Source organism: Prionailurus bengalensis, chromosome C2 (assembly GCF_016509475.1).
Source record: "Prionailurus bengalensis isolate Pbe53 chromosome C2, Fcat_Pben_1.1_paternal_pri, whole genome shotgun sequence".
NCBI classification, from domain to species: Eukaryota; Metazoa; Chordata; class Mammalia; order Carnivora; family Felidae; genus Prionailurus; species Prionailurus bengalensis.
The window spans coordinates 68,242,693-68,259,166 of NC_057350.1; the positions used below are offsets into that span (position 1 = coordinate 68,242,693).

The following is a 16,474-nucleotide window of genomic DNA, read 5'->3' on the forward strand; positions in this document are numbered from 1 at the left end:
CATGATCTCTCATAATAGAGCAAGAAGGGGCTTGCTGATAAAAGAAAAAACTGTCAATTTTATACTGTAACTTCCAAAAGCAAAGCTCTTGTCAGAAAAATCATGCTCTTTAGCAAAGTTGGTCGTGGTCTTTCATACACCAATGTCTTTCATGTTTTTGATGTAGAAACTATTCATTGGTAAGAAGAAATATATTGGAAAATTCATTTTAAAACACTAAACACAGAAAACTAATTGTTTCAATGGGTGAGAAATATTAAAGACATTCCCCCCAATTTCTTTTTTTTTTTTTTTTTTTTTTTTTTTTTTTAAATTTTTTTTTCAACGTTTATTTATTTTTGGGACAGAGAGAGACAGAGCATGAATGGGGGAGGGGCAGAGAGAGAGGGAGACACAGAATCGGAAACAGGCTCCAGGCTCTGAGCCATCAGCCCAGAGCCTGACGCGGGGCTCGAACTCCCGGACCGCGAGATCGTGACCTGGCTGAAGTCGGACGCTTAACCGACTGCGCCACCCAGGCGCCCCTCCCCCCAATTTCTTAACTTAGTTTCCTTTAAAATCTCTCTAGAAAACTAGAGAAAAGAAATATTAAACACTCCTTCATTAACAAGAGGGAGACTAACTGGAGACTGGAGGAGAGAACCTAGACAGACTAGGAAAGAGGAACCCCTTGGGGCTCCTCTGAAGAGCCTTAGGTTTATCACCCACAGAGAATTGCATTCCTTCCGGAAGTGAGTCATGGACACAGTGTTCATCATAGTAAAGGGGAAGCTAAATGTTTAGATCAGAACCTGGATATAACAGGAAGAAGATGTGTACATGGATATATGATAACCAATGAGGCATCACAAAGGAAGTTAGGAGCAACTTTGCAACAGCGTGTAAAGACTCTCCTTGAAAGGGTAAGTAGATTCTACTATTATTGGGTTGACTTTATGGCCAGACCCATTTCTGAAAGTGGCATTGTGAAGAATCACCCACTGGGAATTAGAATGCTCCCCCAAAGACTGACTGATGCTTGAGTGCTCACACTGGAGAGGAACATATTCTGGTTGTCTTCATCCTTTCATCCCATCTGCAATGAACAGCATGTTTGATAAATTAATGAATGCTCAAAAAGCCAACCCCACAGAGCCTTGAGGTTCATCTGGCACCTCATTCACTCATTCATCCTATGTTCTTTCCAGGTCAGCTATGCCTCCTCCAGCAGACTCCTCAGCAACAAAAATCAGTTCAAGTCCTTTCTCCGTACCATCCCCAATGATGAACACCAGGCCACTGCCATGGCAGACATTATTGAGTATTTCCGCTGGAACTGGGTGGGCACAATTGCTGCTGATGATGACTACGGCCGGCCAGGGATTGAGAAGTTTCGAGAGGAAGCTGAGGAGAGGGACATCTGCATCGACTTCAGTGAACTCATCTCCCAGTATTCTGATGAAGAAGAGATCCAGCAAGTGGTGGAGGTGATCCAGAATTCCACAGCCAAAGTCATTGTTGTTTTCTCTAGTGGCCCAGACCTTGAACCCCTTATCAAGGAGATTGTCCGGCGTAATATCACAGGGAGGATCTGGCTGGCCAGCGAGGCCTGGGCCAGCTCTTCCTTGATTGCCATGCCCGAGTACTTCCATGTGGTTGGAGGCACCATTGGATTCGCTCTGAAGGCTGGACAGATCCCAGGTTTCCGGGAATTCCTGCAGAAAGTCCATCCCCGAAAGTCTGTCCACAATGGTTTTGCCAAGGAGTTTTGGGAAGAAACCTTTAACTGCCACCTCCAAGAAGGTGCTAAAGGACCTTTAGCACTGGACACTTTCCTGAGAGGTCATGAAGAAGGTGGTGGCAGGATAAGCAATAGCTCCACTGCCTTGCGACCTCTCTGTACAGGGGACGAGAACATCAGCAGCGTGGAGACCCCTTACATGGATTATACACATTTACGGATATCCTACAATGTCTACTTAGCGGTCTATTCCATTGCTCATGCCCTGCAAGATATATATACATGCTTACCTGGAAGAGGGCTCTTCACCAATGGTTCCTGCGCAGATATCAAGAAGGTTGAGGCTTGGCAGGTACATCCTTCACTTAGATAGCAGTTCACTGTATAGCAGAATTGGGCTGACCCAGGCAAGACAGATAAAGTGGTCACCTCAAAAAGACAGTATCTAAATGATGTTGCTATACATAGCTTTGGGCTCAAATTGCCTTTTCAAACATTCTAAGTAACTGACTTCTGCAAAATTGATAGTAATTTAATTTGATTATCTGTTTAAAGCCTTGGTTCAACTGTTCTTTAGTCCAGGGGTTCAGAATACCTAAAGTATGGCCTCTAAGAGCTTTAAAATTTTTTTTAATGTTTATTTATTATTGAGAGACAGAGAGACACAGAGCGTGAGCAAGGGTGGGGTAGACAGAGGGGGAGACACAGAATCTGAAGTAGGCTCCAGGCTCTGAGATGTCAGCACAGATCCCAACGCAGGGCTCAAACCCACAAACTGTGAGATCATGACCTGAGCCAAAGTCGGTTGCCTAACCAACTGAGCCACCCAGGTGCCCCAGCCCCTAAGAGCTTTTAAATATCCTGGAACGGATTTAATACTATGTATTAAATGGAGTACATGGAGTATTTTTACAATTATGGTAAATTACAGATATTGTCCTCTTATAACAAGTATTAGTTTAGTACCTATTAAATTCCATATGCTAGTGTTATCGCATTTAGCCACTACTTTTACCAAAATATTATTCACAATATAATGTGATGGACCACCCAACAGGCCAACTAAGCTTAGGACACAAGCAAATGAAGGGCACAGGAAAAAAAAAACAAAAAACAAAAAACAAACAAACAAAAAAAAAAACACCTCTCCTTACAAAGATTTGATATTGGATATTTCAAAAATAATCACTGAAGTAGTCATCATAGAAAATAACTGGAACTTAGGTGGAATTCCTACACTCATTTTAGACTTTAGTCTTGTTTTGTATTTTTGAATTGAATTGCACATAGAAGAGACATCATAATTTTTCTCATTTCATAAAATTTCTGAAGATAAAAGTCTGGTCTGACTTAAATCCTACATAGTTGTTCGTGTCTTATGTAGTTACCTTGATTTTTCAATCAAACCTTGTTTTATACTGCTTTTATTTTTTCCTCAGTTCCAGACTGACCTATCAGAGCGTGCATGATTATAGGGGGAGGGGAGAGGAGACATTCCTGAACATGAGCTGAATGACCCAGTCTCCAGCTTCAGCTCCAGCTCACCCATAAATTAGCTGCATCATCCCTGGCAAGCCACTGTTCTAAGTCAGTCTCTTCATCTGTAAAATGGCCTCAATATCTAGCCCACTTTCTGCCCAAGGTTCTATTAAAGATGAGATGTGATGACATATGTGAAAGCAATTTATAAACTTTCAAGTTCTAAACAGATGATGATTATTATAGTAGCATTTCAATATGCTTCTAATTAGGCAACCAGGTTAAAAATGATAACTACAACAGCTGTGTATGTAGAACCCTACCACCACAGACCCTTGGGAAAAGGTATAAAGAAACAAAGAATATACAACCTATGTCAGTCATTTTATTTATTTTTATTTATTTTTATTTTTTTTCAATATATGAAATTTATTGTCAGATTGGTTTCCATACAACACCCAGTGCTCATCCCAAAAGGTGCCCTCCTCAATACCCATCACCCACCCTCCCCTCCCTTCCACCCCCCATCAACCCTCAGTTTCTTCTCAGTTTTTAACAGTCTCTTTTGCTTTGGCTCTCTCACACTCTAACCTCTTTTTTTTTTCCTTCCCCTCCTCCATGGGTTTCTGTTAAGTTTCTCAAGATCCACATAAGAGTGAAACCATATGGTATCTGTCTTTCTCTGTATGGCTTATTTCACTTAGCATAACACTCTCCAGTTCCATCCACGTTGCTACAAAAGGCCATATTTCATTCTTTCTCATTGCCACATAGTATTCCATTGTGTATATAAACCACAATTTCTTTATCCATTCATCAGTTGATGGACATTTAGGCTCTTTCCACAATTTGGCTATTGTTGAGAGTGCTGCTATAAACATTGGGGTACAAGTGCCCCTATGCATCAGTACTCCTGTATCCCTTGGGTAAATTCTTAGCAGTGCTATTGCTGGGTCATAGGGTAGGTCTATTTTTAATTTTCTGAGGAACCTCCACACTGCTTTCCAGAGCGGCTGCACCAATTTGCATTCCCACCAACAGTGCAAGAGGGTTCCTGTTTCTCCACATCCTCTCCAGCATCTCTAGTTATGTCAGTCATTTTAGAGACTATCATAGGGTAAGGAGTGGTGTCGAGGCTGGCAGAATGAGCCAGGACCTGCAAGTGCTTCTCAGCCCTTCTCTTGTGGGGAAAACCACACTCAGACATCATTGTTGGCTAAAGTTTCTCATCTCTATGAGGTACTTAAAGTCTCCTTCCTTGCACTGCATCACCTGTTTCCTGCAGCCTGGCAAAGAAGCGCTCTAATGACAAAGACCAAAAAGACTTCAAGAGCCATTATGATAAAGAGTGGAGTTTTAAGATGGAGGAACAAAGGGACAATCTTTTAGCAAATACTGTTGTCTTTCCTCCCTTCCCTTCCATGTCGCCTAAAAGGAAGACTCCAGCTCTTGAAAAGCCGACAAGACCAGGGTGGGGTTGAAGGGAAAAGAGGCTTCCAGTGGGTAATTTGACATTTCTGTTCTTCAGTGACTCCTTTCCAAACAAGGAAGTAAGATCTAGATTGTCAAGACCAAAGCTTGGGCATATATGAAAAAAGCTGTAAGAATGAGGCTACAGTCAAGAGTGGGACTTTTAGTTCCATACTGTAGAAAACCCAAACCAAACTGGCTTAAACAGAAGAAACTCATATTATTAGTAGCCCATAATACTGAAAATTTCAGAAGTATTCCAGATACAAGTAGATGCTTTCATCTCCATCTCTGTTCCTTATTCCTCAGGGTTAGCAGTTTTCAACCTCTATAATAGCTTCAGGCTCATAAAATCTTTACTACTCGACTCTTATTTCCCAAGATCTCCTGTATAAGTCCCAGAAACCACACTGATCGACTAGTCCAAGATCACATATCTATCACTGAAGCTAGGAGTGGAGTCCTTTCAAATTACATAGGCTGAGAGTTAGAGGGGGAGTGGACCCCCAAAGGGAAATCAGGGTGTTACCAAAGGAGGAAAAAAGAGAAGCAAAGCAGGCAAAATTTTAAAAAATATCCACCACACAGACACCTCAGTTTACCCAACTTACAAGTTAAGATGTGCCCTCCTGGCTCATACACAGTCTGGCACAATTCATTCAGGAGAGGAGACAGAAAAATAGGGTCACAGCTCTAGGGAGGAATAACATGTGGTCATTGGCCAAAATGTCCTGTGTGCTTTCTGTAAAAGCTTCCTTTAAGCCTCAGGAACCCAGACAGTTGGGTGGGAATTCTAGAATTTAAGATGTTGGCCATGTCTTTTGTATCAGGAGATAGACCAGCAATTATTCACCCTCATTATTTAAAAAATTTTTTTTAATGTTTATTCATTTTTTGAGAGAGCGAGAGAGAGGGAGGGGCAGAGAGAGACAGAGAGAGAGAGAAAGGGAGACCCAGAATCCGAAGCAGGCTCCAGGCTCCGAGCTGTCAGCATGGAGCCTGACACAGGGCTCAAACCCACAAACCGTGAGATCATGACCTGAGCTGAAGTCGGACACTTAACAGACTGAGCCACCCAGGCACCCCTATTCACTCTCATTATTAAGACCTATATGGAAACGTATCACCCCTATAATCTATACAATCTAATGTAAGTATCTCAGCCTAGATTTCAACCCCTACCTTCTCTCAATTCTCTCATAAGCCAACCTGACTGGCACCTCCCCATAAAGCACTTATGAATTTTTGGCATAGCATTTTTGTTAAGATTATATCCCACACCTGAAGCACCATCCATTTTTGTCCCATGTAATACTGTCCACCACAAATTTTTAACTTTTTCAAAATTCACTTTCTCCTAGAAGTCTTCTCAAGTCATACTCCCACATACACGTTTTATAATCTCTCTTTCTTCCTCATTTTTGCCATTTATATATTCAGCTTAAATTTCCACAACTCTTTAGTTGACTGAAATAGATTCTTACTAATTAAACTTCTGATTAAATTAGGTCAATCACAAGTTCTTTCTTCTTTTGATGTTTTTCCCACTAAATTTATCAATTCATATCCTTAAAAGAAACACTAACAGATAATTTATGAGTGCACAGCACACAATTCCCTCCTGACCTCCATGGAGATCCCCAAGTCCTTCTCCACTGCTCCTCACCTCTCTCTTCACACTGACTCCTCCACTGGACTGTTCAGCACTGTGTCCAGAATGCCTGACACCTGAGTATGTGTAGAATAAATGAAAGAAAGAGTAGTGATCTAGTTGATTTGGCCTGACAACACTACCTAGAGCCCTTTGCAGAGAACTGTTCAATCTAACAACCCACCCTTACTTACATCAATCACTCTGGTTTAGGTATTCTTGGTTTTGATTAGATAAGCCTGGACCACATGCCCAACAATCAAATTTGTATGGAAAATCATGTAAGTGTGGAATCACCTTCTTCCTTCTCTCAGGATGATTGTGCACAAGGCATGCTTCCTACTTTCCCTCACCTTACACCAACCACTCACTAGTCAAAAAATAGGTATGCATGATGACAAAACCATGGTGATAACAGAAGCCAAATCGAATTGATCTTTCCAGAAATTGGTAATACTGTTGGGATTTGGAGAGGGGTGTGAATTGGGATGAAAACCAGAAGAAATGGAGGGGAGATAAGGATCAGTCTGGATCTCCCAAACACTCTTAGTGTAGGAAGCAGGCAAGAAACAATAGACTCCTTATCTGTGCAAACCATTCTTCATTCACCTCTGTGTGAACAGGGTACTTTGTATACCCCATCCCATGTTCCCTCTGTGTTAAGTGATGCCATGTGTAAGAGCTAGAAATCCTAGACAACAGTGGGGGGGGGGGCGGGGGGTTAGTCTCTAGTCTTTGGTTTATTTCAATTAACCATTAGAGTATGTGCCAAGAGGTAATTCCCATTTATGCTTATAATGAGCAACAGTTTGACTTTAAAATCCTTTAGAGGAAATACCCTAAAAGGCCACAAGATGGAAATATGACCACATAAAAGATAATATGTGATCATCTCTGTGTGTGCATGTTGTAAACTATGTGTCTCTCTCTTAATGTGTCTTTCCCAGTGTTTAGTTTTAAGAACCTGTCAGTTTCTCTGTCTGTATGTTATCTTCTATGTGTCAGTCTTTCTTTTAGCTTTTTTCCTTTCTCTTTCCCTTCATTTATTCTTATTTTCCTCATATTTCTCCCCAAATAAAATAACTTAGAAGCATATTATGCTGGATTACAAATCTCAAGGAAATTTTTATATTTTCTTTTTTTTTTTATTTAAAAAAATTTTTTTTTCAACGTTTATTTTTTTGGGGACAGAGAGAGACAGAGCATGAACGGGGGAGGGGCAGAGAGAGAGGGAGACACAGAATCGGAAACAGGCTCCAGGCTCTGAGCCATCAGCCCAGAGCCCGACGCGGGGCTCGAACTCACAGACCGCGAGATCGTGACCTGGCTGAAGTCGGACGCTTAACCGACTGCGCCACCCAGGCGCCCCTATATTTTCTTTTTTAATGGAACTATTAGTCCCTCTTTTAAAACTGCAAAAGGAGAGTGTTCTCACTTGGGGAAATATCTAAATTATTTTATAATGTATGTTGATTTTTGTGGGTCAGTAATTATCAATTTAAAGATTCCCTGTCATTGCTTTTAAGGATGAAATGGTTTCCATCTCCACCTTCCCTGATATGCAAGGTATTATGTAGAAAATTAAGTGCTCAAATGCAAAACTTGACAGTCAGAATGCCAAAAGAAATATTAAAGATATCTAAAGAGATGACTTAGAGATATGCCTTAGAAAACAATTAAGTGATTATTAATGGACAAGGTAAAACTTTGACTGTGAGGATGAAACACTACGTACCTTAAATGTTAGGATTTGAAGTAAAGAAGAAAACAAAAGATATCATCTGGGATGGGCTTTGAAGGATGGACAGGATTTTTGGAAAGTGTTCCTTGGAGAAAATGTCAAATGCAAAGGTAACATAGGTAAATCCCAAAAACATCATGCTGAATGAAAAAAATCCAGACTAAAAAAAAAAAAAAAAAAGAATACATCCTGTAATTACTACATTTATATGATATCCTTTCTCTAATGATAGAAAGAAAAGAGATCCACAGCTCCCTAGGGCTGCAAGTGGAGGTGAAGATTAACTTGGAAGGGACATCTGGGAACTTTTTGGGGTGATAGTAGTGGTGGTTACACAGACATGTACATTTGCCAAAACTCAGTACTCTTAAAATAGACGTATTTTATCCTATGTCAACTTTACTGCAATAAAGTTGATTAAAAATATAAAACAATGAAAAGACCCTGGAGTGGGAAAGTACAGGCCATGCATGGAGTTCTGGAGGTCGTTTAGTATGGATCACTTTTCCAATTAAGGCCGCTTGTGTTGCCACAAGCATTATACATGCCTCCATGATCCCACTTTAAAAATAAGCCCATATTCTCAACCTATATTTTATATTAGTTAACCTTTGTAACTAGCAATGGACAATGTGATAGACTACCTAATCTGACTCCTACAGCTGATGGATAATATATAATGTAATGGTTGACAAGTTTGGACTCTAGAGCCAGGCTAACTAGATCTAAATCCCAATTGCTACCTAACAACTGTATGACCATGGGCAGTCACTTACTGTGCCTGTGCCTCACTTTCCTCACCTGAAAAATGGAGATGTAGAAGTTCATTATAAGGATGACCTTAGTTAACATGTATAAAGTGCTCAGGATACTGACTATATATAATAAGTGTTCAGCAAACACTAGTCTTGAATAGTATTCTTTTGTAGGTGAGGAAAGTAAGACCCAGAGAAGCCAAAATGATTTGCCCAAAGTCACGTACCTAGCCACATCTGCCCCCAGGCAGCAACCAAGGTTACTGTTAAAAGAACCATGTGCCAAATTGTCCCTTTAGACACATCCTTTCTAACTCCTAAGAGGCTGCTGGGTCAGTCAATGGTTTCACAGTACAGACACAGAGACAAAGTACAGTGTGTCTTACACTAAGTAAGTGTCTTACTTAGAGTGGACACAACTGACCAAATTAGAGTATAGCAAACATCTCTCTGTCCATCTCGAATATAATTGTGTCTCTTGTCACTAAAAAAAGTGCCTGTTTGGCCCATATTAGGTGCTTAATAAATACTTTTTGAATGAACAAATAAAGAGAATGAGACAATGGTAAGTAACAGGGGTAAATAGAGGTTAAGTGAATAACAAAACAGTAGAGCCATAGGCACAGATAAAAGAGAAGGTGAGTGGTCTGAAAGAAGTCAGTAGAAAATGCCCATGCAAAAAAAAACAAAAAAACAAAAAAACAATAAAATTCGGGCTGAAACTTAACTCTTCATTAAAGAGGTAAATGACAGAGGAAAACACCACTTCAATAAAGATTTTAAGAGTATAAACAGGATTATTGAGACAAGAAGATACAGAAACCATTAAATTTTATTCTTATTTTATTTTTTTAATATAATTTATTGTCAAGTTAGCTAACATCCAGTGTATATAGCGTGCTTTTAGTTTTGGGGGTAGATTCCAGTGATTCATTGCTTACATAGAACACCCAGTGCTCATCCCAACAAGTGCCCTCCTCAGTACCCATCACCCATTTTCCCTCTCCCCCGCTTGCCCCCTACCAACCCTGTTTGTTCTTTATATTTAAGAGTCTCTTACAGGTTGCCTCCCTCTCTGTTTGAAACAATTTTTTTTCCCTGTCCCTTCCCCCATGGTCTTCTGTTCAGTTTCTCAAATTCCACATATGAGTGAAAACACATGATATCTGTCTTTCTCTGCCTGACTTATTTAACTTAGCATAATACCCTCCAGTTCCATCCACATTGTTGCAAATGGCAAATTTCATTCTTTCTCATTGCCAAGTAGTATCCCATTGTATATATAAACCACATCTTCTTTATCCATTCATCAGGTGATAGACATTTAGGCTCTTTCCATAATTTGGCTATTGTTGATAGCCCTGCTATAAACATTGGGATACATGTGCCCCCTATGAATCAGAACTCCTATATCCTTTGGATAAATTCCTAGTAGTGCTATTGCTGGGTCGTAGAGTGGTTCTATTTTTTAATTTCTTGAGAAACCTCCACACTGTTTTCCAGAGTGGCTGCACCAGTTTGATTCCCACCAACAGTGCACAAGGGTTCCCGTTTCTCCACATTCTTGCCAACATCTATTGTTTTTTGACACAGGCTTCCTAAGAATCTTATCAGGAAAAAAAAAAAAATAGCCTAATTTGTACTAATGAAAAAACCCAAAAGGAGAAAAGAAACTTAAAAAAAAAAAATCTATTTTGACTGATTTTATTTTTTCCTGCTATTACTTTGAATGAATTTATTATAGCTAATAGAATAATTCTGGATCTCTCTATATTAAGGGGATATCAGTCCTATATCTCAAGTGTTGATTGCTCTCTTCATCTTCTGGCATACTTCTGTCATCAATCTTATATGGAACAGTTGTGGGGGGGACTTTTAAGTTACAGTGATACCTCAAAGGGAGAAATTGTACTGGACCTTAATCCCACAGTATAATTTTGAGTATTTTGCTTTTAAAAATAGGTTTAAGTTATAACTGATTATATAAAACTTTAATTTTTATGATCTTCAATGGTAAGTTTTTCAAAAAGTGAATCCTAAACCTTTTCAACCTTATCTGAAAGTTCTTTTGTTTGTTTGTTTCTGTTTGAGTGTAGAACTTAGAACTTTATATTTTCAGTCTGAATCAGCTGACTTCAGCCCAACTGCACTGGCTAGCACCTCCAGTATAATACTCTATAGCCACAGTGAGAATGGACATTATTCTCTTGTTCCTGATCTTAGAGGAAAATTCAATCTCTCACCACTAAGCATAATGTTAACCGTAGGTTTTTTTTTTTAATTTTTTTTAACGTTTATTTATTTTTGAGACAGAGAGAGACAAAGCATGAACGGGGGAGGGTCAGAGAGAGGGAGACACAGAATCTGAAACAGGCTCCAGGCTCTGAGCTGTCAGCACAGAGCCCGACGCGGGGCTCGAACTCACGGACGGCGAGATCATGACCTGGGCCGAAGTCGGCCGCTTAACTGACTGAGCCACCCAGGCGCCCCTAACCGTAGGTTTTGTAGAGGATTCAGGAGGTTCCTTTTTACTCCTAGATTATGGAAAGTTTTTATCAGGAATGGAGATTGGATGTTACCAACTACTTTTTCTGTATTTATCGAGATGATCATATGATTTCCCTTTTGTAGTATGTTAATGTAGTTGAATGTTCACCCTTGCATTCCTACAACAATGTAGGAAGGTAGACAACTAAAATTTGGTTATGAAATTTTTCCTCTATGTTCATGAAAGATATTGGTCAATAGTTTTATTTTCTAGTAATATCTTTGCCTAGTTTTGGTATCTGAGTAATACTGCCTTCAAAGAATGGGTTAGGAAGTATTGCCTCCCTGTCAATGTTCTGAAAGTGTTTGTGTGGAATTGGTATTACCTTCAACCTTCTTCCTTAAATATGTGGCAGAATTTATCAGTGAATTGGGCCAATTTTCTTTGTGGGAAAATTCTGAACTGCAAATTCAATTTCTTTAATACTTATAGAACTATTCCTTTGAATACAGCTTTGAAGACAGCTTTGATTGTGTCTTTCAAAGACAGTGTGTAAGTTGTCGAATTTATTGGCATAAATTTGTTTAGAATATTGCTTATTAAATTATTTATAATACTCTCAGATTATCCTGAAAATGTCTGCAAGATCTCTAGTGATGTCACTTCTCTCATTCTTTGTTTGGAAATACGCATCTTCATCTTTTTTACTGATCAGTTTGGGAAGAGAGTCATCAATTTTATTGATCTTCCCAAAGAACCAGCTTTTAGTTTTAGTGATTTTCTATGTTTCTGTTTTCTATTCCAATGATTTTTCTCTGAGCTTTATTACTTCCTTTCTCCTGCTTTATTTGAATTTAATTTGCTCTTCTTTTTCTAGTTTCTTAGGTTGGAAAGTGGGGTCATTAATTTGAGACCTTTCTTCTATAATTTTATTGTTAAAAATCTCCCTCTAGTTGATGGGGGGTGGGAGGGAGGAGAGGGTGGGTGATGGGTATTGAGGAGGGCACCTTTTGGGATGAGCACTGGGTGTTGTATGGAAACCAATTTGTCAATAAATTTCATAAAAAAAAAAAGGAAAAAAAAAAAAAGAAAAAAAAATCTCCCTCTAGATGTTGCTTTAGCTGCATCCCCCCAATTTTGTATGCTATGTTTTCATTTTCATTTAATTCAAAATACATTCTAACTTTCCTTTCCACTTCTTCTTTAACCCATATATTATTTAGAAGTATGTTATTTGGTTTCCAAGTATCTGGAGATTTTTCAAATATCTTTCTGTTACTGATTTCTAATTTAAATTCTCAGGAGTCAAAAAACATACTTTGTTTGAATATTTTTAAATTTATGGAAACATGGTTTTATTATCCAGAATATGGTTTATCTTGGTAAATATTCTCCGTGCCCTTGAAAAGAGTGTGTATTCTACTGCTATTGGGTTGAGTGTTCTATAAATATCAATTAGGTCAAGTGCTATTGATCAAGTATTATTCAAGTCTTTTACACCTTTATTGATTTTCTACCTACTTGCTCTTTTAACTGATATAGACACCATATTGACCTTATTTATTTGTTTACTTATCCTCAGGCTGGTGAACACCTCGTCATGAGCACCACTTGACAAATTCAACAGTGTTAGTTTAATGCCTAGACTATCAACCAAACATTCAACAGACATAGTTTGAGTATCCATTCAAATTTGGGCCCTCTACAAATCACTGGGGACACAGAAAGGAATAAGATAGTGTCTTTAACTTTAGAGGAGATTTGTCTAATAAATTTTGGGTATAAAATTTCTAGCCACAAAGATCCTGGGTGCTTCCTTTTCTGGATAAGATGTTTGCCCCGCTTTTACCTTCTGCCTATCCTTATCTCCCTGTCCCATCTGAGGCTAGAATTGCGATGTCTCATTAGTAAACTCTTGATACCAAATGTCCTCAAGGTTACCTTGTTATCAAGGTCTCTACCTGCTCCACCAATGAAGTCATATTTGGACATTTGAAATCCCTTTCAATATTTCCTTTTTTGGTAACAGTTTTATTGATATATAATTCACATATCATAAAGTTCACCTACTACAGTGGCTTTTAGTATATTCACAGAGTTGTATAACCATAACCACAATCAGTTTGGAACCTTTCCACCACATCAAAAGAAACTTCATACCCTTTAGCTGTCACCCCCTACTTTCTCATCCCCCCATTCCTAAATATCACCAATCTACTTTCTGTCTCTCTATATTTGGATATTTCTGCACAGTTCATATAAAGCGAATCATAAAATACGTGGTCTGTGTGACTTCTTCCACTTGGCATGTTTTCAAGGTTCATCCTTGTTGTAGCACGTATCAGTACTTCATTCCTTTTTATGGCTTGAATAGTATCCCATCATATAGATATAACATATTTTATTTATCCATTGATTCGAGTGATATACATTTAACTTGCTTCCATTTTTTATTATTATGAATTATGAACAGTGGTGTTCAGGTTTTTGTTTGGATATATGTTTTAATTTTTCTTGGGATTACACATAAGAGTGGAATTGCTGGGTCAAGTGGTAACTCTTATGTTTAACTTTTTGAGAAAGTGTCAAACTATTTTCCAAAGTCTCTGCACCATTTTACATCCCCACCAACAGTGTATGGAGATTTCTCTACATTCTCATCAACCTGTTATTATCTGATCCTGTGCCTTTTAATATGAAATCCAGCCTCTTTGCCTTGGATCCTCTTTACCTATCTACTTTATTTCCCCTTGTTCTCTAGCATGTACACGAATTTTGAGAGACTGGTTTCTTTACTGCCCCCATAACACTTATTCCTAACTTGATCTTTGTCCATGCTATTCCCACTGTTTTTAACACCCTCCTTCTTTCTGTCCTTTGCCAATCCAAATTTCTACCATGCCTCAAGCCTGTATTGACCTCTTCAGCCCTTTTAAATTTCCATCCCTTCTGAATTTAGCTGTATTTAGAGCTGATACCCTGTAAGTTAGCTCATGAGGACTATATTACTATGTCTTATACTACTGCAGCCTAGCTCAGAACACATGGTGGATAGTCTATAAATATTTACTTGTTGACTGATTCTAACAGCACACACATCTCACCCTGTGTTTACAATAATTTTTTAATGGAAACTTTAAGAAAATGATTTTTGATTGACTTCTTCTTCTTTCATGTTAGGATTATGGTAGAAATCTCCATCCCATGCCAATAGCAACACAAAAGGATTACAGCCAGTGGTGATCTTTGAGTCACGTTTCTGTCCAGCCTGACCAATGTAGAAGATAACAATTTAATTATAAAATGACTGTCCCTGTTCCCTTCCTTATTCATCCACTAATGCCTGGAGACTTTCACTGCAGAGAACTTAAAGAAAGAGAAAAGGAGAGAGGAAGCTTGTTGCCTGGCATATTGAGAACCAAGGAATTAAACCTGAATAAGAAGGAAGTAAATTTATGCTCAATACCCAGTTTTACTGCTGTATATATGCTTTTAAAATTATTCTTCAAATAACAGTGATGCTTTTTCAAAATATATTTAATGAGGAAATATTACTGACAGATATTTGCCATGGACATTCTAAATCATTTATATTAGAGGCAGGAGAGCGCAGCAGGAAAAGCTCATGTTTAAATCACAGCTCAAGAACTTTCTAGCTTATGACCGGCAAGTTTCTTGACTTCTATGCCTCAGTTTCTTCATCTATAAAATGAATATAATAATAGAGTGGTTGTGAGGATTAAATGAGATATTGTGTGTAAAGCTTTAGTACAATGCCTGGCACATAGGAAGTGTAAATAAGAGGTAGTTCCCTACCTCTCCACTCTTCTCATCTCCTTTTACACACATCAGAGCAAAGACAGAGTTAGCATGATTGTGGAAAGGACAGTGGAAACTGTATGACTGGGATAAAACATTTGCACTAACAAGTAATGGTAGGTACATGAAACCAAAGTATGGAAGGTTTTGGAAACTACCTAGAGAAGTTTGAAGAATATTTCATCTGAGCCATGATAGATCCCCAGCAGGATGTGGGAAAAGAAAAGCATGACTATGGAATGGAGGTTCCAGAGTGGGTGGAAGGAATGAGGTTCTAAGTGCTGCAAGAGAAGCTCAGCTGTACAGAGCAGAAGGACTGTATGTTCCTCTCAGGGAAGAAAAGCTGTGTCAGGACAAGGATGTGTTGGGGTACAAACAAAAGGATGTACATCATTCTGTATAGGAGGAGGCCAGGTCATTCCAAGAACATGGAGGAAAAGGAAGGAGAACTGGAGGTATAAAAAAGGAACATATCTGGGGTACTGCTCTGCAGACAGTTTTAAAAGGTCAGTAAAAATGGAGGAAAAAATATAAGATGGATGACCATCAAGGAAGCCTCAGGAGAACACAGGTAGCATGAATCCTCAGTAGGATTCATTCTCCATCTTTTTGGAGGATAGCTCAGCAGTTCTGACTGCAGAACAGAAGAACAGATAGCAGGAAGGGAAGGACACCCCCTCTTCCCCCATAGGTCTGGGCAAAAGTCAGGGTAGCCAGAGTCTGCCAGGGTAGCAGTGAGGACACTAAAGCAGTAAATCCCATACAGAAGGTTAGGTGAGGCACCCAGGGTGGTATGTTTGTATGCATACATGGTCTGCCATTGACTCTGTCCCCAAACTTGTCCCAGAGCTGTTTATGAGCAAATTCAGGTGACTCCTTTTCCCTATTTAATTTTACTTACAATAAATGTTTATTTGAAAGTAAAGTGAATACAGATATATAGTTTTAAAAAGCAGTGTCATCTCTGGAATGGGTAGAATATTAAAGGTGCCCTGAAGGGGCCTAGCTAAGTCACCTAGTTTGTCATGAATATTAACCTGGATAATAGGTGCAAGGCCTCAGTAAAGCCATCCATTAGACAGACTCAACCCAAACTTTTCCCCAGTGTCAGATTAGATGTTGGTTTTTTAGGGGTAATGATAAAAATAATGAAAAAGGGAGAGGTGCCTCTAGATGTACCTCAGGGACCATGAAGCCACAGAACAGAGAGAAGAGTCCATACCAGAGTTTGCAGAGATTCCGCAACCTCTCTGGACCAGCCCTCTCATTACAAAGGTGAGGAAACATGCTCAGAGCTGGAGGAGGGTGATAAATCTCAGTGACTTGTGAGGTGCAGTAGAAGCAAGAACAC

At 39.1% G+C, this 16,474-nt stretch overlaps 1 protein-coding gene across 1 annotated transcript in view; it reads left to right on the forward strand.

The window, feature by feature from the left end:
* CASR (calcium sensing receptor) overlaps positions 1 to 16,474 on the forward strand; it is a 31,530-nt gene that overhangs the window by 6,065 nt on the left and 8,991 nt on the right. The window contains exon 3 of the mRNA XM_043594310.1: positions 1,188 to 2,072. Within this exon, the coding sequence (XP_043450245.1) occupies positions 1,188 to 2,072 (885 nt within the window). The remainder of the gene's footprint in view (positions 1 to 1,187; positions 2,073 to 16,474) is intronic.